General features: G+C 45.7%; 1 protein-coding gene across 7 annotated transcripts in view; it reads right to left on the minus strand.

Moving 5' to 3' along the window:
• The window catches only part of FHOD3 (formin homology 2 domain containing 3), a 524,125-nt gene that overhangs the window by 422,324 nt on the left and 74,717 nt on the right, over positions 1–27,084 (minus strand). For all 7 annotated transcript variants that reach the window (XM_055559620.1, XM_055559619.1, XM_055559618.1 and 4 more), the window contains exon 3: positions 23,735–23,799. In XM_055559620.1, coding sequence (XP_055415595.1) covers positions 23,735–23,799 — 65 coding nt within the window. The remainder of the gene's footprint in view (positions 1–23,734; positions 23,800–27,084) is intronic.

Genomic DNA, 27,084 nt, shown 5'->3' on the forward strand with positions numbered 1-27,084 from the left:
GACTATAGCCACCAAGCTCCTCCGTCCATGGAATTTTCCAGGCAAGAATACTGGATTGGGTTGCCATTTCCTTCCTCAGCAGATCTTCCTGAACCACAGATCCAACCCATGTCTCTTGTGGCTCCTGCATTGCAGGCAGGTTCTTTACCAGTTGAGCCACCTGGGAAGCCGCGTAGTGGTAAGGGATACCAGTAAACATCATAAAATGCACAGGAGAACCCATGATAAATGAGTCTCTGGTTCCAAATGTCAACACTACCGAGGAGGAGAAGGAACAAAACAATGAGAGAGGAAGTGCCTGCAAGACCGAGGCCTCTAGAGGAATGGATGGAAACATCCCATTAGCTGCCAGATCCATCCTAAATGCTTTTGACATTACGCTGCATTAACTCTAACATCGAGCAGCACGGCCTTCTGCCCTCCAGCCGTTCCAGAAGCAAGTGGTGGGCATGGCAGACACTCCGGCATGACCACATTGCAAAGTCTAGGAGCCGGCCACCACATTGCTGCCTACTAATTTTAATCTCTCTTTCTCAAAGGTCAGGAATATTTTCGGACCTCTCAGCACATGCATGTGGTGGGCAGACTGGATCTATGCTGCTTCCAGTTGGCAAGGCACTTCATTTGCCAGCACCCAGAGCTGAGTTACAGGCTGACCTTTGTCCCCGTCACTCTCCCAGGGACTTTTTTAGTCCATTATCCTAACTGGCAAATGATATGTAAGGACCAGAAGGCTATGAGTCCGTGATTATATTTATAATGAAAGCATCGTCTCCAAAAGAAAACAGTAATTCATTAAAACCGCCCTGCCCGTCTGCCATTACAGTAGCTGAAAGAGAAAGAATGGGCTTCACAGTGAGGTACAAATGAGCTGCCAGAGCATGAAACGCAGACAAAGCTGGACAAAGGAGGGAGAGATGCAACCCGCCTGGTTCCAGGAAAAGTTTCGCCCTGGCTGCACAGCGTGGCTGGATCCAGAGGGGAGGGACAGGGGAGGCAACAGCCGGGGCTCAGTGTCTGGGAGGCAGGGAGCCCCCTTCCTCCGTCCCCTGCTCAGGGCAAGCATTTTGAGCAGACACCTCAGCTGTGGCCACCACCTCTCATCAGCACTTCAGGGAAACTCCAGAGGGACTGGGGAAGAAAAGGCAGGTGGCTCCATGGTGTGATACTTCAGCTGGACCCTGACTGGGATCCTAAACGCCCCTCCCTTATTATTCCCTGGGCTGGATGAAGAGCACCGTGTGTGCTGTGGCCGTGCATTGTGCTGGGAGATTGCTCACAGCTGCTCGCTGTGCTTACAAAGCGCCAGCCGTGTGGGGTTGGTGGGGTTCTGAACACGACGTGGATCAACTCAACCCCCAACAGCCCTATGACTGTCCTGCTCAACAGAAGAGAAAAGGGGCAGAGAGAAGTCACACAGCTTTTTAGTGGTGGAGTAGAGGTGTGCAGAGAAGGAAATGGCAGCTCACTCCAGTATTCACACCTGGGAAAGCCCGTGGACAAAGGAGCCTGGCAAGCTACAGTCCACGGGTCGCAAAGAGTCAGACAGGACTAAGCGACTAACACTCACTTCACTTCATGGGCAAGAAGCAAAAAAGCTAAGGCAGGGCCATTCCCTGCCCACAGACGTGGACTCCTGATCTTTCCAAGTTGGTTTCATCCCTGAATGACTCATGACTAGTCTATGTGTTCCAGTTGTTATTTCCCCCCAAATCCTGCAATCTGTCCATAAATTTTATTACATGATTACTCTAGATCCCAGGGTTTGCTAGTTTAATAATTCCTTCTTCCCCATCCAAATGTTCACGTGAGGGGTGACAGAACCACTGTCATGGCGAACATGTGTGCCCTGCTACACTCACGATGTAGTCGCTCTTGCAAGCAAGTTTGCCGCGAGTGCACGCATCTCAAAACCATGTCTTGTTCACACCTTGGTACACCAGGCTGCAGAGGCCAGAGTGCCATGTGCTATTTTGCTTTTGTTACAGTACTCAGACAACTGTTAATGGAAAATATCAAAGGTCTAGAATATGCTCCCCCAAAATCAAAACAGGCAGTCCTGGGCACAGCGGCCACAGTGCCCAAGGAGCAGGACCCCAGCTCTAGAACAGGTTTCACCTCCTCCATCAACAACAGTGAGCACACGGCCCCGACAGAGTCACACCTTATTTTAGACTCACTCCCTCTCTTTCACCTCAAATACTGCAGCCTTAAAAAGAACAAAGCTCAGGGCATCTCCAGTTTTAATTTATCCTGGCACAGCCAGCCTGCCCTGAGCCGCCATCCCGGGTGAGGGAAGACGGGCAGGAGCAGCTGCCTGTCATCTCTACTCTGGACACGCCACCCCCATCTTCCCAGCACATGGCACATCTCTCTAAGTTGCCTGATGAGGCAGTGCCCTGCCTGCCTTCAGGAGAAGGGCTAGAGCTAAGAGGATCCACATCCCCAACTCCAGAGCCCAGTCTGCAGAGATCTTCTCTGTGGGGCTAACAGGGTCTCGCCCTCCTAAATTCAGAAGCACGTGGGAAATGAGGCACGCCAGGCAGACCAACAGAGGTGGACCACTGATGCAGCTCGGGAGAGAGCTGGCCTCACCCCTGGGGCCAGAGGGCATCCTGAGCAGCTGAGGGGATGACTCCCGGCCCACCAGAGGGACAGGCTGCTTGCTCATGGCAGAGCCAAGACCTGGAGGGTCCTCAAAACAGGACACATGAAAAGGAGAGCTGAGCCACACCTGCTCACTGCCTTCTCCCAGACCCACCATCTCTCCTTGGGCAGGAGTGAAGCAGGAGGGGTGGCCCCAGTGTCCTTCTGGGATCTGAGTAGAAGTCCCTGATCTCTCTGCAAGTAGGAAGAGTGGGACACGGGGCTCCCTGTGATGTAGTCACATCCAAGGAGACTGAAAATCCATGTCACATCATCCTAAGGACTATATGTACAGTTCAGTTCAGTTCAGTAGCTCAGTCGTGTCCGACTCTTTGCGACCCCATGAATCGCAGCATGCCAGGCCTCCCTGTCCATCACCAACATCCCCAAACTCATGTCCATCAAGTCGGTGATGCCATCCAGCCATCTCATCCTCTATCGTCCCCTTCTCCTCCCCTGCCCCCAAGCCCTCCCAGCATCAGGGTCTTTTCCAATGAGTCAACTCTTCGCATGAGGTGGCCAAAATATTGGAGTTTCCGCTTCAGCATCAGTCCTTCCAATGAACAATCCAGGACTGGTCTCCTTTAGGATGGACTGATTGGACCTCCTTGCTGTCCAAGGGACTCTCAAGAGTCTTCTCCAATACCACAGTTCAAAAGCATCAATTCTTCAGCGCTCAGCCTTCTTCACAGTCCAACTCTCACATCCATACATGACCACTGGAAAAATCATAGCCTTGACTAGATGGACCTTTTGGGCAAAGTAATGTCTCTGCTTTTTAATATGGTATCTAGGTTGGTCATAACCTTCCTTCCAAGGAGTAAGCGTCTTTTAATTTCATGGCTGCAATCACCATCTGCAGTGATTTTGGAGCCCAGAAAAATAAAGTCTGACACTATTTCCACTGTTTCCCCATCTATTTCCCATGAAGTGGTAGGACCAGATGCCATGATCTGTACAGGCAGCACACTTTTAACACACAGTCCTCCAGGAAAGGACAGTAACAACAACTAGGTAAGTCACCTGGAATAAGGAGGTGATTCCTTCCATTCTTGGGTCTAGGAGTGCTGCCCTCCTAAGGAATGACAGTGAAGTCTCCAGTCATGCCCAATTCTTGGTGACCCCATGGACTGTAGCCTGCCAGATTCCTCCATGCATGGGATTTTCCAGGCAAGGATACTAGAGTGGGTTGCTATTTCCTTCTCCAAGGGATCTTCCTGACCCAGGGATCGAAGCCAGGTCTCCCTCACTGCAGGCAGACCCTTCACTGTCTGAGCCACCAGGGAATCCCAAGAGAGAGGGAAGCCAAAAAGCCTACAGCACCTGGTATTCCTAGGCAGTTTCCCATCCAAGTACTAACCAGGCCCCATGCTGCTTAGCTTCTGAGATCAGATGAGATCGGGCGCATTAGGAAAAATGCAGAAACGGAGGGCTGCCTGCCCCACTCTGACCTCCTGGGCCTTTCATGGAGCTGAGTGACAGACTCAAGAACACACTGTGTCCGTTTTCTGATTCTCTCTAAGAGACAGCTGACTGACAGAGGCACGCAGGGGCTCCAGAAGTTTTGTTTGGTTTTCTCTGCTTAGCTTGGGCCTTGCGTCTAGTTTAAGAATCAAGGAAAAGTCAGAAAGACACGGTATGCTACAGAAATCAAGAGGAGAGAAATGGAGAGTATAGTTAAAATTTTTTTTTTAATTTTATTTTATTTTTAAACTTTACATAATTGTATTAGTTTTGCCAAATATCAAAATGAATCCGCCACAGGTATTCTTGGAGAAAAACACAACAAAAAGACAAAAGATTTAAGAGAGAGACCAGTGTAACCAAACTATTAAAAAGACTCCCTCAAAACACTTCTTAAATGTATACAGAGAATTTTCCAGTATTTATATGAACTATGTCCCCAAGTTCAGGTAGGAAAACTGAGACTCAGGGCAGTTCTATGATTGGCTTCTAGAAACCCCAAACTCCCTCCTCCTGTAAGGCCCCTTTACCCCTCTGCCCTCAGGGAGAGGAAAGTCCTCCATCCCTGCCCTGGAACAAGACATGGACAGATCACACATGTGGAGAATCAAGAGTGAACGGTGAAACTCCCACGCTAAAAGCACCAGGGACATGTGGTGGGCAGGCTGGAGCCCTTCCAGTGATGGGTGGGAAACAGGCATGGATGAAGTTCAGGTCTCCAGTGGACACAGCACACATTTCAACAACAGATCCAGAGCTTAGGGCAGAGTTGGAAACTTCAAACACATAGCTTCCAGTTAGATAAACAAGTAGAAGGAACTGCTCCCTGACTTCAGACAATACTACCAAGGCACAGCAATCAAAACAATGTGGTATTGGCACAAAACAGACATACAGATCAACAGAACTGAATAGAGAGCCCAGAAATAAACCCACATACCCATGGTCAATTGATCTATGACAAAGGAGGCAAGAATATACAATGGAGAAAAGATGGTCTCTTCAGCAAGCCGTGTTGGGAAAGCTGGTCAGCTGCATGTAAATCAGTAAAGTTAGAACACACCCTCACACCATACACAAAAATAAGCTCAAAATGGCTTTCAGACTTAAATATAAGACATGATACCATAAAGCTCCTAAAAGAGAGCATAGGCAAAACATTCTCTGATCTAAGTACTACCAATGTTTCCTTATGCCAGTCTCCTAAGACAACAGAAATAAAAACAAAAATAAACAAATGGGACCTAACTAAACTTATAAGATTTTGCACAGCAAAGGAAACCATAAAGAAAAGGAAAAGATAACATACAGACTGGGAGAAAATATTTGCAAATGAGGTGACCAAGGGCATAATTTCCAAAATATAGAAACTGCTCATTCAACTCAAACAACAACAACAAAACCCAATCAAAATATAGATAGAAAAAAAAAATGGGCAGAAGACCTAAACGGACAAATCTTCAAGACATAGAGATGGCCAGCAGGGACATGAAAAGATGCTTAACATTGCTAAGCACTAGAGAAATGCAAATCAAAATTACCATGAGGTATGACCATATGCCAGTCAGAAGGGTCATCACAAAAAGTCTTCAAATAACAAATGCTGGAGAGGGTATGGAGAAAAGGGAACCCTCCTAACATTATCAGTGGGAACGTAAATTGATCCAGCCACAATGGAGAACAGTATGGAGGTTCCTTAAAAAACTAAAAACTGAGCTACCATATGACCCAGCAATCCCACTACTGGGCGTATATCTGGAAAAGATGAAAACTAATTCAAAATGATACATGCACCTCAATGTTCATAGGAGCACTATTTACAACAGCCAAGACATGGAAGCAACCTAAATGTCCATCAACAGATGAATAAAGAAGATGTGGTATAAATATATATATATGAATATCCCTCAGCCATAAAAAAGAATAAAATAATGCCCTTTGTAGCAATATGGATGAGCCTAGAGATTATCATCAGAGAAGGCAATGGCACCCCACTCCAGTACTCTTGCCTGGAAAATCCCAAGGACGGAGGGGCCTGGTGGGCTGCGGTCCATCGGGTCGCTAGGAGTCAGACACAACTGAGCAACTTCACTTTATTTTTTCACTTTAATGCATTGGAGAAGGAAATGGCAACCCACTCCAGTGTTCTTGCCTGGAGAATCCCAGGGACGGGGGAGCCTGGTGGGCTGCCGTCTATGGGGTTGCACAGAGTCGGACACGACTGAAGCGACTTAGTAGCAGCAGCAGCAGCAGAGATTATCATACTAAGCAAAGTCAGACAGAGAAAGACAAACACCGTATGATATCACTTATGTTGTGGAATCCAAAAATGATATAAATGAACTTATTTTCAAAACAAAAACACTCACAGACTTAGAAAACAAATTTACGGTTACCAAAAGGGAAGAGGGTGAGGGATACATTAAAAGTTTTTGATTAGCAGATATAAACTATTATATACAAAACAGATAAACAACAAGGTCCTGCTGTATAGTACAGGGAACTATATTCAATATCTTATAACAAACTATAATGGAAAAGAAACTGAAACAGTTTATATATGTATACATATATACACATACATACACATATATACATGAATCACTTTGCTATACACCAGAAACTAACATAAAGTTGTAAATCAACTATATGGTGATAAAAATTGCTTCATATTTGTACTACATCTACTATGTGCCTATTCATTTCCTTTACAGTACTTGATATAGGGGTGACACCCAGGAGGCATTCCATACACGCTGATGAGTTATTTTCTAAGTCAGGTGGAAAGCTGGATATCTCTCACATTGCAGGAATATAAATGATAGTATATTTTCACGCCTACTCATAAGTTACAGCTGAATCTTAACGGTAGCAGCAACAAAGCTCCTGCTCATGGAAATCCCACAGGGCTGCCAGATGTCAGGTTTTTGACCGAAGACAGACTCCTGGCTCACCCGTCCTTTCAGCAGCTCTGAAGGGAAACACAAGGGTCTCCATTTTTGGAGAAGTCAGTACCATGTCTTGGGTCTGGCTGCCTGACGATGCTGGTACCAGAATCAGAATCCTGCCTCCCATAGCTCCACCCTGGTCCACCAGTTCTCCTCAATTAGGACACCCCTAAAGAGGGACTGGGAGAAGGCAATGGCACCCTACTCCAGTACTCTTGCCTGGAGAATCCCATGGACAGAGAAACCTGGTAGGCTGCAGTCCATGAAGTCGCTGAGGGTCGGACACGACTGAGCGACTTCACTTTCACTTTTCACTTTCATGCATTGGAGAAGGAAATGGCAACCCACTCCAGTGTTCTTGCCTGGAGAATCCCAGGGATGGGGGAGCCTGGTGGGCTGCCCTCTATGGGGTTGCACAGAGTCGAACACGACTGAAGTGACTCAGCAGCACAGAGGGACCAATACCCTCAACTACAGTCTGGGTCCCCAGACCTGAGCAGGCCCTCTCCATGACCCCTGATTTTTTTTTTCTTATTTTGTCTTCTAAGCCGTTTGTTTAAGGAAAATTAAGAGATGCCAGAGGAGGATGCTATGAAATAAAAACTGGCATGTTTTAAATATATAATCTTGGATTCTAGACACAACCTCCTTTGGAGGTGACAACACAAGCCCTCCTCACAAGGCCCAGGTCAGCAGTCTCTTGTCATACCCATGAGTGAGAACCCCAAATTCCGCAAGCCCCCCAAGCCAGAAGCCACAGCCTGGAGCCACCAGAGAATCCTGACAAAGACAGGGTCTCAAGTCAGACCATGGAAATGACTGAATCCCAAACCCTGGAGGAGAGCCAAAGAAAGGCAGGGCTGCCAGTAGGACCCCAAGGCTAAGCTGCACCTGAGTCCCACCATCCGGATATCTGCAGTGGGTACAAACCAGCACGCTGACCTCAAAATGCCTGGCCTGAGCTGTTCCAGGCATTCTGGGAGGCCATCTCAATGGACACACTCCTCTTCAAGATTTCACTACCTTCCATGAAAGAAAAAAAAAAAATCTACAGCAAATTACATCAGTGACTCACACGCCTTGGCAGTTGCTAGCCAGGCAGCTTTGCGAGCTCCTTTTCAGAGTCCATAATGGGCTGGTAATTGTTTTTATGGCTTTCTGATGAAGTGCAAAGCACTGCGTGGCACTCTGCACTGCTTCCTTCTGGTGGCCTTGGAGTCCTCGGAGCCAGTGCCGGGTGAAGGGGATAGGACCTGGTCCGCCCATCCTTAGCCACCCACCTCACTCTCACCAATTCCAGCACCCAAGCCCCATGTCCAGGGACTCTGATGAGGGGCCAGAGAGCCAGAGCATGAAATCATGGGGCAGCTTTCTAAGGTACCCTGAGCCAAACAAGTCATTTTTTTAAATCCCCAGGATACTAAGTCAACTGACAATGTTACTGTTGTATGTGTGGGGAGTTTACCATCATTAGTATAGTTGCTGAAATCAGTCCTGAATATTCACTGGAAGGACTGATGCTGAGGCTGCAATACTTTGGCTACCTGATGCAAAGAGCTGGCTCATTGGAAAAGACTCTGATGCTGGGAAGGAGTGAAGGCAAAAGGAGAAGAGGGCAGCAAACTCCAGGAGATGGTAAAGGAGACGGAAGCCTGGCATGCTGCAGTCCATGGGATTGCAGATTTGGACACGACTGAGCAACTGAACAACAATAGCATAGCTGTTGTAAATAAACATATTGATTGTACTTTTAGGTACCACAGGAACAGCTCATCTATTTGAGCATTTTGTAAATATCAACTTGGAATTCTTTCACTACTTTTACAGAGCTCAGAGCATAATTTTTCAACCCTAAAATTATGATACAAAGTAACGAGCACTCGGTGTTTTTATTCCTTTTCATACACTTGTCTTATCTGATTTCTGAGAAGCATTATCCTCCATTTCAGCAGTCCTTTCTGGAGAACATGATCTTGGAACACAAAGGATCAGGGAGAGAGGCTGCCTTCACTAACAGAAAACCCACTTCATTTTCGTGAAGATGAGAGTTGTTCAGTAAACATGTTGTTCAATGCTTTCCAAAACTGGAACATTCCAAAATGTATCAAAAGCAGGATAACTGAAAAGAAGAGAACCACAAAAATGACCCAAATGTCACTAGCTAAACAAAAACCAGGGACTCAGAATGGCCCTTCAGGTCTTGGGGTGACCAGATTCGCTGTGTAATACCAAAGAGAATGTTAACAGAAATTTACCAACGGATAGTTTCAAATCTGTCTGCCAATCAGCAAAGGGCAGCAAGTAAAACATACTGTAAATACATCCAGTCCAGTTCAGTCGCTCAGTTGTGTCTAACTCTTAGAGACCCCATGGACTGCAGCACGCCAACTCCCCCTGTCCATCACCAACTCCCGGAGCTTGCTCAAACTCATGTTCATTGAGTCAGTGATGCCATCCAACCATCTCATCCTCTGTCAACCCCTTCTCCTCCTGCCTTTAATCTTTCCCAGCATCAGGGTCTTTTCCAATAAGTCAGTTCTTCACATCAGGTGGCCAAAATATTGGAGTTTCAGCTTCAGCTTCAGTCCTTCCAATGAATATTCAGGACCAATTTCCTTAAGGATGGAGTGGTTGGATCTCCTTGCAGTCCAAAGGACTCTCAAGAGTCTTCTCCAACACCACAGTTCATAAGCACTAATTCTTCAGCACTCAGCTTTCTTTATGGTCCAACTCTCACGGTCCATACATGACTACCAGAAAAACCATAGCTTTGAACAGACAGACCTTTGTCATCAAAGTGATGTCTCTGCTTTTTATTATGCTGTCTAGGTTGGTCATAGCTTTTCTTCCAAGGAGCGAGTGTCTTTTAATTTCATGGCTACAGTCACCATCTGCAGTGATTTTGGAGCCCCCAAAAATAAAGTCTCCGTTTCCATTGTTTGCCCATCTATTTGCCATGAAGTGATGGGACTGGATGCCATGATCTTCATTTTTTGAATGTTGAGTTTTAAACCAACGTTTTCACTCTCCTCTTTTACTTTCATCAAGAGGCTCTTTAGTTCCTCTTCGCTTTCTGCCATAAGGGTGGTGTCATCTGCATATCTGAGGTTATTGATATTTCTCCCAGCATTCTTGATTCCAGCTTGTGCTTCATCCAGCCTGGCATTTTGCATGATGCACTCTGCATAGAAGTTAAATAAAGTGACAATATTCAGCCTTGACGTTCTCCTTTCCTAATTTTGAACCAGTTTGTTGCTCCATGTCCGGTTCTAACTGTTGCTTCCTGACCAGATTAGTTGGGTATTAGCTGCATTCATATTTAAATAAGAGTTCTACAGTTTATTGTTGCAGTTAATCATCTCATACAATCCTGAGATTCAGTTCTGGATAAGGTCCTTCAAGAATTGGAGAGAAGACATGGATTTCATACAAGTCACTTCTACCTATGAATAAATCAGACACTTCACAAATAATTTCCTTTAAGAGCTACTGGATAATCACATTTCAATTGTGCTCTAACAAGCTGTAAAGCAACAAAATACAAACTTTGTCACAATGATGATGATATTCACCATTTGCCCCAAGTAACACATGCCAGGCAACATGCTTGGATCTGTACAGACACCATCTCCACGAATATTTACATTAGTACCAGCAGGGAGGCATCAGGACCCCCTTGTCCTCACTGTCATATATAAGCAGACAGACCTAAAAGGGTTGAGTAACTTGCTCATGGACACAAAGATTCAGGGCTGCATTTAAACCCCAATTTGTCTGATTTTAAAGCACACACCTGTTCTTTGAGCCCATAAATCAATACTCAATATAAACTGTTTCTAAAACCTGGATCCAATACCAATGAAACATTTATTTAATCCTAATAATGATGCTTTAAAGAGATATTAATATCCTCTCTTGATAAATGAAGACACTGAGGCTCAGAGAGGAGAGGTTACTTGCCAAAGTCACACAGCTCCTCAGGGCAGGTCTGGTTCTAGACTCTGTGTTCTCTCGATGGGCTCAGCAGATGCCTGCTGCTGCTGCTGCTAAGTCGCTTCAGTCGTGTCCGACTCTGTGCGACCCCATAGACCACAGCCCACCAGGCTCCCCTGTCCCTGGGATTCTCCAGACAAGAACACTGGAGTGGGTTGCCATTTCCTTCTCCAATGCATGGAAGTGAAAAGTGAAAGTGAAGTCGCTCAGTCGTGTCCGACTCTTAGTGACCCCATGGACTGCAGCCTACCAGGCTCCTCCATCCATGGGATTTCCCAGGCAAGAGCACTGGAGTGGGTGCCCTTGCCTTCTCCCAGCAGATGCCTGGAGCATGGTGATCACTGATAAAGGCCAGCCAGTGCAAGCACAGGCCCTGGAGTCAGGAAGACCCACATGAGTATCTCAGCTCTGTCACATACTCCCCTCGAGCCCTCAGCCAAGCAAGCAGACCACAAGTGCCTCAGTCTTCTTCTCTGTTAAATGGGAATAGTAATCCCCTCCCCTCAGAGGCTGTTGTGAGGACTAAAGTACATAGTACTTTGCCCAGTGTCTGGTGGGAAGGAAATGCAGTGGAAATTTCCCTTTCTGCTTGTATAAAAGGAAAACTTTGTAAAAAGTAACACAACGGGACTTTTCCAGTTAACAGTTGACAGATACGGATGTGAATCAGCTCTGCGGTTCAGCTCTCTGTCCCTGGGTGAGCGAGCAAACCTCTCTGAATCTCGCTTTCTTCTTCTGTAAAGATAATGAATGTGTCGGGAGGATAAATGGAATAACCTGTGTTAAGCACCCTGCACGGAGCAGGTGCTCAATACAGCAGCTGACGGGGCCTGGGGATGACTCACATGCAGCATCCACCCCCAAAACGCCCCAGGCAAAGCCAGTGTTGGTCCTCCTCCCCTGGACTAAGGCGCGTGGCAGGGAGAGCAGTGTGATTCATAATGACTCTGACTCTGCTTTTGGACAAAATCTTCAGACCTAAATCCCTGTGCCCCTTTCATCCATCTATCCATCCATCCATCCCTAGGTGACATCCAGAGCACACATTGTGCCCACCCAGGAAGGATCCTTCCAAAGAAGAGGCGACAGTGGAGCTAGAAGGCTTTCAAGTCATTGTATGTTGCCTGCACAGGTCAACCACCAGGCCTTGGCCATCCCCACTCGGAACAATCAGAATCAGCATCTCCCCCGGGGCACATTCCATCACCAGCCCCAGGAAGATCCACGATCACCCTTCATGATCTTCACCATCTTCTCATGAGTTTTTCAGTGGTCTGTCATCAACTTGTTACATTGGGGCCAAGAGCATCTCCCCCTCTTCCCCAAAAGAAGTGACCCAGGCTCTGTTCCGAAGAGCAGTCTTCTGTCAGGGTGTTAGCACAAACCACCACCATCTTACCTCCAACCTCAGGATGCAGATTTAAAGGTCACAGCTCCATGGGGGACCCAGAACCACCCAGGGTGGGGGCAGACAGTGGCCCCCAGACCCCACTCACATTGCTCTGCCTGGCAACCAGGCCACAAGCAACCAGAGGCTATGCACTTCCAGCTTTACACGAGACCTCCAGAACTGAGAGTCCTCCTGGAAACACTCTTTAAAGGATACTCTACCCACTTGCACAGCTTTGTGACTTTCTACTTCCTTCCACATTCTGTTTACTGCCTTTTATTCTTCTTTCTGACAAAATACCTAAGAAATTCAATTCTGAAAGTAAATGAATTAAACTTATATACAGGTCAGTTCTACAACCATTTCAGTGGTTCTTTTGAGTTCCTCGACCCAATTCCAGTGTGTGTGCATGTGTGTCTGTGTGTCTGTCTAGGCTTCCCCACACCAACAAGCCATCCTCAGCCCACCAGCTGGGTGTTCTACCATTCACCTCGATGCTGAAACTATCTAGATGGTGCAATAGTTGTCCCATAAGTCATGCCACAAGAAGGCACCCACCGCACTTCAGAAGCCAATCCCAAGTTGTTGCCCATGCTTCTGATCAACCGGAAACAGATCAGAGGTTCCAATGAACCCCTCCTTGGGCTTGATTAATTTGTTAGAGTGGCTCACAGAACTTGAGAGAAACATTTTACTGACTAGGTCACCAGTTCATTATAGAAGGATGTACATCAGAAACAGCCACGTGGAAGAAATGCAGCAGGCAAAGTCAAGAGCAAGAGCGAGGATCTTCCATGCCCTCTCCAGATGCCACTCTCCCTGAATCCCTGTGTGTTCACCAACCCAGAGGTTCTCTGAAACCTATACTTTAGGGGTTTTTAATAGAGGCTTCACTACAGGGTCATAACTGATTAAATCATTGCCCATTGGTGATTCATCCAACCTCTATCTAGCCCTTCTCATCTCCCTGAAGGTCAGGGGGTAAATTAGAAAGTTCCAAACCTCTAATTACATGGTGGGGATACCCTGGTGGCTCATACAGTAAAGAATCCCCCTGCAATGCAGGAGACCTGGGTTCAATCAGGTTGGAACCTTGATCTCCTGGGTTGGGAAGATCCCCTGGAGAAGGGAATAGCTATCCACTCCAGTATTCTTGCCTGGAGAACTCCATGGATAGAGGCACCTGGTAGGTTACAGTCTATGGGGTTGCAAAGAGTTGGACATGACTAAGCAGCTAACATACACACAATCACATGGTTGGCTCCTGTGAGCCAACCATCCCTAGGTGGGGTATAAAAGTCACCATGTTAATATAACAAAAAATATCTCTGTTGCTCTTACCGCTTAGGAAATCCCAAGGGTTTTAAGAGTTCTGTGCCAGAAAAAGGATGAAGACCAAATACACATTCTTAATAGAAACCACAATATCACAAGAGGCTTTATTTACTCAACAAATAAGGTGAGGTCTGCTTTGTTTTATAGGCTGGATACAAAACAGTCCACCTTCAAGGAGCTAGCTTCAACAGCTAGTGGCTACCTGGCATGGAACCCCTACATCACAGATCTCCTCAAATATAAACCAACTCTCCAAGCCAGGAGCAGGAGAACTCAACAGCTTCCTGCCTAGAACCCTGCTGTTCCTTCTAGATAGCTCCTAAAGCCAGAGGCAATCATTCCCAGGGACTTCCTAACTCGAAGCCCAAAATGAGGGGCCACATGTCCAGTGGTCAGGATGGAGCCAGGAAGGGACCCAGAAGTTCCAGTTCCATCTAAAGGAGTTGGCAGCTCAACCCAGAAGAAAGGATCGTAATTGCATTACTAAACATGGTCAGCTTTTGAAGGGTGAAATCCATTTATCTCAGCTGTTTGCCTTCCCCTAAGGCAATTTGTGAACCACACTTGGGGGAACTCAGCTGGAAGACCATCTTCTGAAGCCTGGCAAAACTTCGTTTGGAAAAAATGTTATATTAGATGTTTCAGCAGCACTTCTCAGACTTTTTAAACCAGAAGGCTTGCATCAGTCTATAGTCAGATGTGAAGATGAACTAAAGACTGTATTGTTGTCGTTGTTTAGTTGCTCAGTCATGTCTGACTCTTTGTGACCCCATGGACGGTAGCCTGCCAGGTTCCTCTGGCCCTGGGATTCTCCAGACAAGAATACTGGAGTGGGTTGCCATTTCCTTCTCCAGGGGATCTTCCCGACCCAGGGCATAGAACCTGGGTCTCCTTTACCACTGATTCTTTACCACTGAGCCACCAGGGAAGCCTGGAGATTACATAAAATCACCTAAAAAGAGAAGTATCAGGCCAGGGCAAAGACCCCCAGTCGGGGAATGGAGAGCGTCAAGACTTATTCCCTCTCCATCCCAGGCATGTGGTCTTGAGAAAATGTCCACTTTTCTCAGCCCCTCCCAAGGCTCAGGAAGAGTAGAGAGGGTCCATGAAACATGAGTGAGAAGAGAAATACTGCAAAAGTGTCATTCAGTGAACATGGTTCAAATGGCCTTTTTCAAATGGCCGAGGTAAATAAGTTCCAAAGAACTGATGAAAACTATGGTGCTGGAGAAGACTCCTGAGAATCCCTGGACCACAAGATCAAACCAGTCAATCTTGAGAGAAATCCAACCCTGAATACTCATTGGAAGGAATGATGCTAAAGCTGAAGCTCCAGTATTTTGGTCATCTGATCCAAACAGCCAACTCACTGGAAAAGTCCCTGATGCTGGGAAAGACTGAGGGCAGAAGGAGAAGAGGGCATCAGAGGATGAGATGGCCGGATGGCATCACCAAAGCAATGGACATGAACTTGAGCAAACTTCAGGAGATGCGACAGGAAGAGGCCTGGCATGCTGCAGTCCACGGAGTCACAAAGAGTCGGACATGACTGGGCGACTGAACAACAAACAAGCTCCAATTTATTAGAGTTCTTCTCAAACTAATCTTCTTTGTAATATTTCACAACTTTTGAAATACTTGTAGCTACATTATCTAATTTTAAAATTGTTATTAAGTTCACCACTGAATCCAAAGTGGAGCCTTTTTTAAAGACTAGGAAGTGACTGAAGTGTTGAATGCACACCTGGCCTCACACCTCCTCCCACAAAGACTGCCCCACGTTCTTGTAAAGTGGACCCCTTCCTGCCCACACCGTCACAGTCCAGTTACTAGGATACAGATAAAGCATGTCACCTCTGGGTATAATTAACAACAGAAGCTGTTCTTCTTTTCAGTGATGATAACAAGATTTTAATCATATGAGCTTTTTTCATTTTCTCCTCTGCTCAGTTCAATTCAGTCGCTCACTCATGTCCGACTCTTTGCAACTCCATGGACTGCAGCATGCCAGGATTCCCTGTCCGTCACCAACTCCTGGAGCTTGCTCAAACTCATGTCCATCGAATCGGTGATGTCGTCCAACCATCTCATCCTCTGTTATCCCCTTCTCCTCCTGCCTTTAATCTTTCCCAGCACCAGGGTCTTTTCCAGTGAGTGAGTTCTTTGCCTCAGGTGGCCAAAGTATTGAAGTTTCAGCTTCAGCATCAGTCCTTCCCATGAATAATCAGGACTGATTCCTTTTAGGATTGACTAGTTGGATCTCCTTGCAGTCCAAGGGACTCTCAAAGAGTCTTCTCCAACACCACAGTTCAAAAGCATCAATTCTTTGGCACTCAGCTTTCTTTATGAGCCAACTCTTACATCCATACATGACTACTGGAAAAAACCATACCTTGTACTAGACAGACCTTTGTCAGCAAAGTAACATCTTTGCTTTTTAATATGCTGTCTAGGTTTGTCACAGCTTTTATTTTTTCCCAAGGAGCAAGCTATTCTGTCGCTATTACTCTTATTATGTGAATTTGAGACCAACAGCACTTATAACAATTCCTCCAACCTCTTTTTTTTCCTTCAAATTAAAGCTTAAACTGGCTACATATTTTGCTGAACTACTAATATTTTGCAAGTGCTTTCTTTACAAGTTAAAATACCTCCCATTTTGTATTTCTAACACAACAGAAATCAGTAAAATGCCCAAAGAATCCCCTTCCCTAGAAATCTGTTGTCTTCAAGTCTCTCAGCAAGACCTGAAAAGTACACAAGTGTTCACCCAATCCTTGGAGAACCCCCATGCAGCAGGACCTTTGCAGGCCATGCATCCTTTTCAGCTCCTAAGTCCTCTGGATATCAATGTCTCTAGAAACTGGAGACAAAGCATTTGTTTTCTGACATACAGTCTTATTGATCCATGATAAAAATGAGGTTGTCTCTTCATGGGGACAGACACTGGTGCAGAGAGCCAGGAACTAGAACTTGCATTACACTCCACCATCAGGTCAGACCTGGGAGTGGAAAGCAGTTATAGAAAGACCAGTCTTGAAGAAATCAAAAGCACAGTGATTTCCTTACCAGGAGTTGTTTTCCAGATAGAAGAAAGGTTCTACTAGACAGCAACTTTGGAGTCTAACTGCCAGCATGTCGTTTGAACTTGTCTTGTAACATCAGCTACAGGTGTCTCCACCAATACGACTACATGCTTCAGTGTCAATTTTTTGTTGCCACTGGCTAGAATTTCACTGTACTGTGCTTAGTCACTCAGTCGTGTCCAACTCTTTTGCGACTCCATGGACTGCAGCCTGCCAGGCTCCTCTGTCCATGGGGATTCTCTAGGCAAGAATACTGGAGTGGGTTGCCATGTCCTCCTCCAGGGGATCTTCCCGACCCAGGGACTGAACCCAGGACTCCCGCCTTGCAGGCAGATTCTTTCCTCTGAACCACCAGGGAAGAATTTCACTAGGACAAGACAAACAAACTCAAGGTAATGGTTCCAAGGCAATATTCAAATTCCATCATCCAACATCCAGAGATCCTTAGAAAGGAAAGGTAACACAGTCCTACAGAGGCAATGAATTAATCATTTAAAAAAGGAAAAGTCTTGGGATGGCAGTAGAGAGCACAAAGATGAAACAGCTGCCATAAGAGACCCTGATACATCTGATTTTCTTGCCTGGGCTTCAATTCACATTTGCCCACAACCATATTTCCTCTCTGGATGCCTCTTAATTTCCGTAGCTGACCTGAGTTTCCAGCTGCATCTGGAAGGTTCTTGCGTTCTCTCATAGGTTTGTGTCTCCTTTTCTTTATTTGCCTCCACATTTATGTTTACTTATGTGTCTGAAGATAGTAAAGCAATTCTTTAATATCTTGTTGTTATTTTAATTTTGGGCAACAAATCCTTGCTGACCTATCTCCTCTAAGTCTATAGTATTTATGACAGATATGTTGTTTGATAACCTGGTGGTATGTTTCACCTCCTTCCCATATCCCTTCTTCCTTTTTTATTTCTGGGTGGGGGGGAGCGCATATCTGTTGATCACTGTTTGACCATAAGGCATCTTAGAGGCAGGCAGCCCCCAGAGAGAGTGAAGAGAGTCAATAGGTCAATCTTCCCCAGCCCAGACCCAATGGCCTTCTAGACACATGGACATTTCGTGAGGTCTGTCATCTGGGAGCTGAGACAGATTAATAGGAAACAGATGATAAGAAGTGTTTAATCTGATTAACCCAAAGAGCTTGTCTTTACCTAGAGAGCAGAACTCTGGGCGAAAATGGGTCACAGACTTATTGTAAAAGGGAGGAAGTCTAAAACAAAAAACACAGAACAGTCACTGGACGTCTCCTTCTGCAAAGGGAGAGTCAGGATTTCAAAGCCAAGCCCTCTTGTGCCGAGGCCGCAGCCAGCCACTCGGGCTCCACAGAAAGATAGCAGGAATAGGAATGGGCTCTGGGGTTCGTGGAGAATCACCAGATCCCGCCATCAAAGAACAGAAAACAGGAAATGTGACCCACTGCACCTAAACCCACTAGGGAAGTGTGTGTTCAAGACACTGTGAGCTCGACCCCTGTGACTTGCACAAACAGAGCAAGAGGGAACCCCACCTGTGACCTAACTCTGCAGAGGCAGCACCAGGATAGAACTTGCCTCCTATGGGATGCAGGACAGAGTCAGTAAGAAGCCCAGGTCCAAGAGCTGAAGTCCGAGAAAGAAGGGCAAGGGGTCCAAGGGGAGAAAGAATGACTCTGGGGCTGTCTCCTGGTCAGAAAACAGTCGTTTTTACTCTGTTTATACAGGTAGACAGGAGACAGGGGGAGGCCTGCCACCTCAGACAACAGAGAACTGGAAGCACCCATGGGGTTCCCCACCCTGGCACCTAGACAGACTGGTCCTCCAAGCTAAGGTGCATCACTGCACAGGCCGAGGGTCTCACCGTCCATGGTGCCAGCAGATCCTCATCTTTATTAGCAAATATAGAAGCACCACACGGGTGCTATTCAGTGGCTGGAGGGGACGGAGCCCCCTGCAGGGCCAGCTGGGCTCAGCCACACACAAAACCAGCTCACACTGAGCAAACGAGGAAAAGACACTCAGTCAGAACACCCAGCAAGGCGGGAAAGGAAGGAGGAGCCATGCTCACACTAACAGGCATGAGAAAAAAGAACCTGAGAAAGGGAGGAGTTGGTGGTGGCCGCGCTCGTGGGCCACAGCTCCATCCCCACTCTCTGCACAGGAAGCCGTGGGCCCTCTACACTGTAGCCAGAGGGGATTCAGACACTGGACCAAGTCTAGACCTCACCAAGAGCCCCACACCACACACTCACACACCACCTCCATCACCACCAGTGAAAGCCGGCATTGAGAGGATCCCTCCCAAAAGACTGCACTCAGCCTCAGGATCCCTCTCAATACCGTGCCGCAGGGAGCCACCGCATCTCCATCTGTTGGCACATGAGCTGAATTGCTGCAGTCACTTTTGCTCTAGAAGGTTCTTCTTAAAGAAACGCTCCACTGTCATTTAGCTCTCTGCTGTGACAGAGTAACACGAAGCACACAGCTGCACGGTACAGCTCATGAGAGGAAAACACTCTACAAACATTTTGATGCTTTGTTCTGCTGATGTTTCAGTTGCTGAAAAATTACTCTTCTGCATCAGCGGATGGAACAGCCTTTCCTTACGTTGTTTTTGTATCCTTGTGGGCTTCCCTGGTGGCTCAGTGGTAAAGAATTCACCTGCCAATGCAGGAGACACAGGTTTGATCCCTGGTCTGGGAAGATCCAGGGAGCAACTAAGCCTGTGCTCCACAACAACTGAGCCTGTGCTGCAGAGCCCATGCTCTGCAACAAGAGAAGCGACCAATCACCACAACTAGAGAAAAAGCCCATGCAACAATGAATACCCAGTACAGCCAAAATAAACAAATAAATAAATTGGCTTTATCCTTGTGATTTGACCTTTAATGAGATATGAAACTAAGCTCGTGGAGAGCTTAATCACTTCTGCCACCTTGCCAGCTTCTGCCGACCTCACCTCTCTCCTATGGGCAGCCTTTGTCATCTCAGAGGTTTGGGGAAACACGCTCTAAAAGGTCTAAAGACCCTTCACATGGGTTGTTCCTCCCGACTGCAAGCATAGATGGCACTTTGGAATCTTCAGCCAATTTTTCATCCTTTTAACTCTAGCTGGATACTTGAAAGTGTCAGCCTAATGGGTCCCAGAGAATCAGTCAACAGGCTTTACTTGCTTGATGAGAAGACAGGGTTTGCTTCACAAAACTGAAGCACAGAGGTTTGAAGTCAAACACAATGCCTCCAAATATGGCCCATAGAAGACTTGCAGATATTAACTTTAGGATCCTAATGACTTCAAACCTTACTTTTTTTTAACTCTCAATTCCAATTCTTCCACTCCTTTTCTCTTCATGATGAAATTTAGTCATCAGGGCCAGTTGGCCCTCTGAACATTTTTCTGGCTTCTGGCAATAGGATCACTTGCTGGGACCAGAAAAGTTTTTTTCTCTAACTAACCTCATTAAATGCAGACTTCACATGCCTGTCATATATATATATTTTTTAACTTTGTATCTGTTAAGTTCATCTCCATAATTTGACCACTATCTTTTTGAGAGACTGAAACTAGAAGAAGGCAAAGGCATACAGTGTTTGCTACTTTATGTTACATCAAGCGGTCATGCTAAAAATGTGCAAAGTCATACAGTGGAGAGGAGTCCAGAGGTACAAAGAGCATGGGGCCTCTCTATGTACCAAAAACTCATTCCAGCTTCCTGCCGTGCTATCAGCAAAGACCCCTGTCCCAGCTGCTAGCTGGGACCATCACCGCAGTGCCCCATGGCTTTCATTTCTCATGAGGTTTGCTCGCTCGCTAATCGTGAAGGCTCCACTCCACTCTCATCCCAACGGGTACAGAGCTCCAGCGCTAACACTGGAGAATTCCAAAGGCATGCTACCTCCAATTCATCCACAAGCAGTCCTGGATTCTAAACATTCCTATACTTAGTGACAACAGAGGTGAAGGAGAAGAGAATTGGGGTGAAGAAAACACGACTTTGGAGAAATTCACTTGACAGCATTTTAAGCCCACTAGCCTACAGGAATCCTGGATCCCCCCAGTCCAATCGTGCGGCAGGAAGGAAAGTTTTGGGGGGAGCTGCATATGGTGCTAGACTGACAGCAGCCACTGCCCCATGCCTGCAATCGTTCAACCATTTCTTAGATGGGGAAGAGGGGAAGTGATCTTGAAAAAGAACAGGGATTCAACTAACTGATGTGAAAAAGGGTTTTTTCCCTCTATCATGTTTCCCTTTGCCATTTCACCTTAAGATTGTTCCAGGTTTGGTTGTCTTTTTTTTAATCCCAAAGAAATCTCACCTAATATTTCCATTTGGAAAGGGAAAAACTGTATCACAATGGCAGCTGGTACACCACACACAGCATGCGTTCATTCCTTTGTATAGACATAAACCAAAGGGTAATACTTAGTATTGCACTATTAAATCTATTTCAGATCTTGTCAATAATGGGACACAGAAGGACAAAGAGGGTTTTTTAATACAAAGAAGAAACTTTGCCTTCTTGGGTATTGATGGTAATTCACACAGTCAAATCTTCTCATTTAATATACTCAGGCCTGAGGTAATATAATGGTGAAAAGCGATTAAAGCATAAAGTCTTTTAAAAATGACACATACGCACCTTAAGACTCTTAACTTGCAGCCATGGTGACTGACTGTCAGTTTCTCTGGGATGGGACACAGTTGGTTGCCAGGCACACTGCTCAGGAGATGCACCTGCCCATCATTTAGGGCCATGACCTTTCTTTGAATAAAGGTCCAGTGGGACTCCCCATGGACTTTCTTTCATGAGCCACTCACATAATACAGTCTCTGATGCCCAATCTCGGTGTCTTTGAAGTGAAGCAAGTACTGAAGATGCTTACAAAGACCAAAATCCTTCTCGATTTTTATAACACTACACCTTTTATGGTTATCACAACCCACTCACATTGACAAGAAATGCTTTTATAGTAAGGAATTTTGAATCGTTTTCAACATACTCAAAGCAGTGACTTTGTATACTCATACTTAATCAGTTTACAAAGTGTTCACGTCCCATTTAATTACCTAATTCTAATAGCAAATACAACTGGCATAAGCAGGTTTGGGAACAAACACACTGATCCTGTCAGCACCCAGTTCTACCCTTTGAGCAGGAAGACCTGGATGTCTGGGGAGACAGCAGGCTGGGCTGGACTGGCTGCTGGGGTTCAGTTGCCATGGGGATGAGATGTGTGTTTACATGTATCACCCGGGACTACGGAACAATACATCAGTTAATGCAGTGAGTCAGTAATATGGAAGTCAGCTAGCTAGAAAAATCCTGTATTTGAAACATTTTAAGGGTATACTGCAAATAAGTGAATTTTCTTAAGACAAGTTAGCCCATTAGGACTTTGATCTAGCCTGTTGTAATGTAAATCTGCTTTCCGGTGCCTTACTCTTCCTGGGAAATACCAATTCATACTCACGTCCCAAATTTGACTGGATATCTGCTATATTTCAACCAGCATTCAGTATCTGTTGTATTCAGCACACTGTATGCACCTGGCTTTGTTCTAGATTCAGGACAAGGGTCGGAGGGGAGTTTACCAAAGTCATAGATCACAAGACTTTTCTACAGGTAGACATGATTTACACACATAAAATAACTGGAGAAACTATAAAGCAGGTAATCAAGGAAGTAAATGATTAAATACAATCAAGTGCCTGTGCATATTTTAAGGCCACTCAGTGCTACAGGCAGTTGAAAAGCAGGGTCAGTGCTGAAGATCCCACAGATTTCTCTCACTTCGTTTCCAACAAGATCACGAACCCTCCCAACACACTGACCCTCCAGCTCCTTAGGTTTTTGTGTCAGCTGCACAATTACTCATCAACCACAGGGTCAGACAAAGGTTGTTCCTCAAGACACTCACAGCCTCACCCACTTAACCGCAAATGAAACAGAATGCCCAGATTCCCCTCCACATCAGCTGCTCCCTCACCCCATCCCTGGGTCTCCAACAGGAAAGCAGGGAGGAGGAGGAGGGACTGGAAAGGGTTCCTTCCACTGCCCCCATGCACGCCACTCTCCAGGTGTAGACTGGGTCTTGGCAGGATGACCGGTGCTCTCCTAATTAGAGGCCTGACTTAAGACCATGACACGTATTAAATGAATGCAAACTGACTCAGATGTGGAAAACTTCTGTGCATAAGGCGAAATTTAGGTCCTCTCTTTTTATGTTACGTACTTGCCTCAACTTGGACCAGTGCCAGGAGGAAACCTTCCCGTGGAGTCTGTCTGCTTAACATAAATTACCGCTCTCATTGCCATGCAGCCCACGTGTACAGAGGAGAAACCAGGGGGTCCGGGAAAATCAATGGCTGCAGGAATGGGCGCTGGTGAGGTTTCTTATGTGACCACAGGCAGGCCATCTGAACCACAAATAATCTGCTCAACATCAACTGCTGTGCATCCACGTGTGGCCCGTCCTATATTGACCTGAGATTTCCCTTTCAATCGCCTGAGACCACAGGGTCTGTAGAGAGTCACCAGGAGGCACATGAAAGTCACTTCAGCTGGCTGGAGGTTCACCCTGGCACAGCCCCACAAAGAACCTCATCTCTCCCCACGCTGACAAAAAGAATCTCATCAACAATCCATCTTACCTCCAGCTCTACTCACCAGCCAAACAGCAAAGAAAGCCAGAATGAAAGAGGTAGCTTTCAAAAACAACTGCCAAAAACTGCTTCCCTAAAAACTCTAACCATTTGTGCTAGGGGCTAACCCAAGCATAGAGAGCATAAGAGTGAATACTGCATTTTATTCCCAGAAGTGGCATCAACTATCACAAGTGTAATCACTGAGGGCAGATGGCAAGCACACCCTTCTGCAGATGTCACTCACCGATGCAGGCATGGACCCTCACGGACAGCTGTGTCCTTAGGATGATGCTGTGCTTCTTGCCCCGCCTAATGGAGACAGGAGACAAAACATTCATTGGCGTCAGAGGGGTTGGCAAGGTAACCTACCTGCTATCAATCAACCTGATGGTTTGGACACGCCCACCTGGGGAGGCTCCAGATAAGCAGAAACCCACACTGAATAACTATCCTGAAATACCGTGATGTCACAGGACTTTACGGAAAATAAAACAATGAAGTTTGACTCTGTTAGACTGGCACAGGCATTTCATTGCCAAACCTGGTCTGCTCCACAGAGTCACATGTACTCATGCCTGACCATGTTGGGAAGTTTTTAAAATCTGTGCCCATCAAGTGAAATCCCTGGAATGTAACAGCACAAATCTGCTTGATCATTCCCATGGCTACTTTTACATGTTTTCGGATATAGAGAAAGGACACACTTAGTGGAGCAATCAGAAAAAACTGTTTTTCTGTGTGACAATTCAAGACACATTTTTTCTCTATTGCTCCAACAGGAAGACGGGGTCCAGTAAAGACAGCGTGTAGGCTATTTGTCATTAGGATGTCAATTTATACTGCACCTTGTCTCACCTTTGCTTCCTTTTCACTTCATTTCTTATAGAGGAAGATACAGGATGCCCCCACCCCCTGTTCTCCTTCTACAAAGGCTCAGCCCACTCTTACAAAGGAAAACCAAAGCCCAGAGGGCATAAGAGAAGATATATGGGGAGCATATGAGTTCTGTCTTCCTGGTGTAGAAAAGGCTTTGAGCTTTGGGAAAAAAGAGGGAAGCCAGGTTAAACAGAGCCAGGAACCATCCCAGGAGCGGGTAATCAGCTCAGTGTCTCAGTAGCTGAGTTCCCTCCCCATCACTCTGCAGGCCACATTCAGCCCTCCCCCTCAGGGCTCCGTGTATAACAGAGTCTCACAGTGCTTTCCTGCTTCCTGGTTTTATGGTTATGCTGGAAGAAAAGGGCACATAAATCTCACCAGGGCACATGATATTATAAATATGAAGTCACAGGAATTACAGTACCAGATCATATGTTTTATTCTTGAGACCAGATAAGAGGGGAAAGCATGGTTTAAAAAAAAAAAAAAAAACTTTTAAAAATTCTTTTAAAGGGGAAAAGAAAATCACTCATATGGTCCTACAAAAACATGGAGCAGCCTCTATCTGGCAGCTCCTTGTAGGCAGAGTCTGCACTCACAGTCCCTTCAAATGCCCACAAGTCCCTCCTTTTAGCTTTTGCTATGTGCAAGATACCAGTCTTGAGTTTGCAAATACACAACACTCGACCCATCTTCAAAGACAAGTTTGAGATTCCTATAAACACAGACTTCTTCGAAACTATCTTCTTCATGTACAAAAAACCTTTTTCTCTCTTGACAGTCCTTTACAGGTGAGCTTTCCCATTTTGTAATTTTCTCATTTCTAGTTATAGCCTTTTCTTTTCCACCAAGAGAACTTCCTTTAGCATTTGTTTTTATGATTTATTTTTAATTGGAGGAAAATTATTTCACAGTATTGTGTTGGTTTCTGCCATACATCAACATGAATCAGCCATAAGCATACATATGTCCAGGCTTGCCAGGTGGCTCAGTGGTAAAGAACCTGCCTGCAAAGCAGGAGCCACAGGAGATGTAGGTTCGATCCCTGGGTCAGGAAGAGGACAGAAGAAGCTGGCAGGCTATAGTCCATAGGGTAACGAAGAGTCGGACACAACTGAAGCGACTTAGCACGCACAGATGCATACTTATGCCCCCACCCTCTTGAACCTCCTCCCACCTCCTACCCCATTCCATTGCTCCAGGTTATCACAAAGCACCAGATTTGAGCTCCATGCCTCATACACCAAATTCCCATTGGCTATCTATTTTATATATGATAATGTATATGTTTCAATGGTACTATCTCAATTTGCATTTGTTTTAAAGATGATTTGGTGGTGTTGAGTTCTTTGAGCTTTTGCTTGTCAGTAAAGCTTTGGCTTCTCCATCAAATCTGAAGAGAGCCTTGCTAGGTAGAGTATTCTTTTTTGTAGGTTTTTCCCTCTCATCATGCCACTCCCTTCTTGCTTGCAGAGTTTCTGCTGAAAAGTCAGCTGATAACCTTATGAGGATTGCCATGGATATTACTTGTTGCTTTTAATATTTTTCCTTGTCTTTAACGTTTGTCCACTTGATTACTCTGTCTCTCAGCATCTTCCTCCTTGGGTTTATCCTGCCTGGGACTCTCTGTGCTTTCTGGACTTGGGTGACTGTTTCCCTTCTGATGTCATGGAAGTTTTCAGCTATTATCTCTTCAACTGTTTTCTCAGGTCCTTTCTCTTCTCCTTATGAGACCCCTATAATGCAAATGTTGGTACATCTGATATTGTCCCAGAAGTCTCTGAGACTGTCCTCATTTCTTTTTATTCATTATTCTGTTCTCGGGCAGTGATTTCCACCATTCTATCTTCCAGCTCACCGATTCATTCTTCTGCTTCACTTATTCTGCTATTTATTCCTTCTAGTGTATTTTTTTACTAAAATTATTGTATTCTTCAACTCTATTTGGTTGTTCTTTATATTTTCTAACTCTTTGTTAAAAAACTTCTTGTAACGTCTCTCTCTGTGCGTCCATTGGTTCCCTGAGTTCTTGGATCACCTTTACAACCACTATGCTGAACTCTTTTCTCTTGCACACTGCCTATTTCCATTTCATTTAATTGTTCTTCTGGGGGGTTATCCTGACCCTTCATCTGGAACATATTCCTTTCCCATCTCATTTTATTTAAATTTATCTAGACATTCCTAGTGACGACACTCCTTCCATTCCTATGGTCATACTAGGAAGAAAGATCCCATTCAGTGCGTTGAATTGAGTTGCTGAACAGCCTCTTGAGTGAACTACCAGGAAAGGTGGGGTGGGAACAGCAGTCACCGGGCATGCAGTCTCCCCAGGGCTGAGATGGGGCAGAGCTGGGAGCAGCAACTAGTGAACCCCTGAAAGAGGCCAGACCCTAACTACTGGACACAGCAAACCCAAAGTTCTCTTACCTGGAAGATTTTTTGTAACTCATGTTACCAGCAGTTATAAGTCAAAAATAAATGAGCAATAGACAAAATACATGCTTGAGATGCCCAGAGAGGAGGAAGCACAGGATGGCAGGAGGAAATAGTTCAGAATTCCTCAGGGGTTCTGGAGAAGTTCAGAAGGGCCCATTGAGAACCCCTACTTTTATCTTCAGACAACTACAGAGCTTCGTTTGGAGGAGGTGTTTCAGTTTTCCCACAGAATTCTCCAGTCCCGTGGTCACAAAGGATCCGGGCACCTGTATGAGAACT

Source organism: Bubalus kerabau, chromosome 21, assembly GCF_029407905.1.
Source record: "Bubalus kerabau isolate K-KA32 ecotype Philippines breed swamp buffalo chromosome 21, PCC_UOA_SB_1v2, whole genome shotgun sequence".
Taxonomy (NCBI): domain Eukaryota; kingdom Metazoa; phylum Chordata; class Mammalia; order Artiodactyla; family Bovidae; genus Bubalus; species Bubalus kerabau.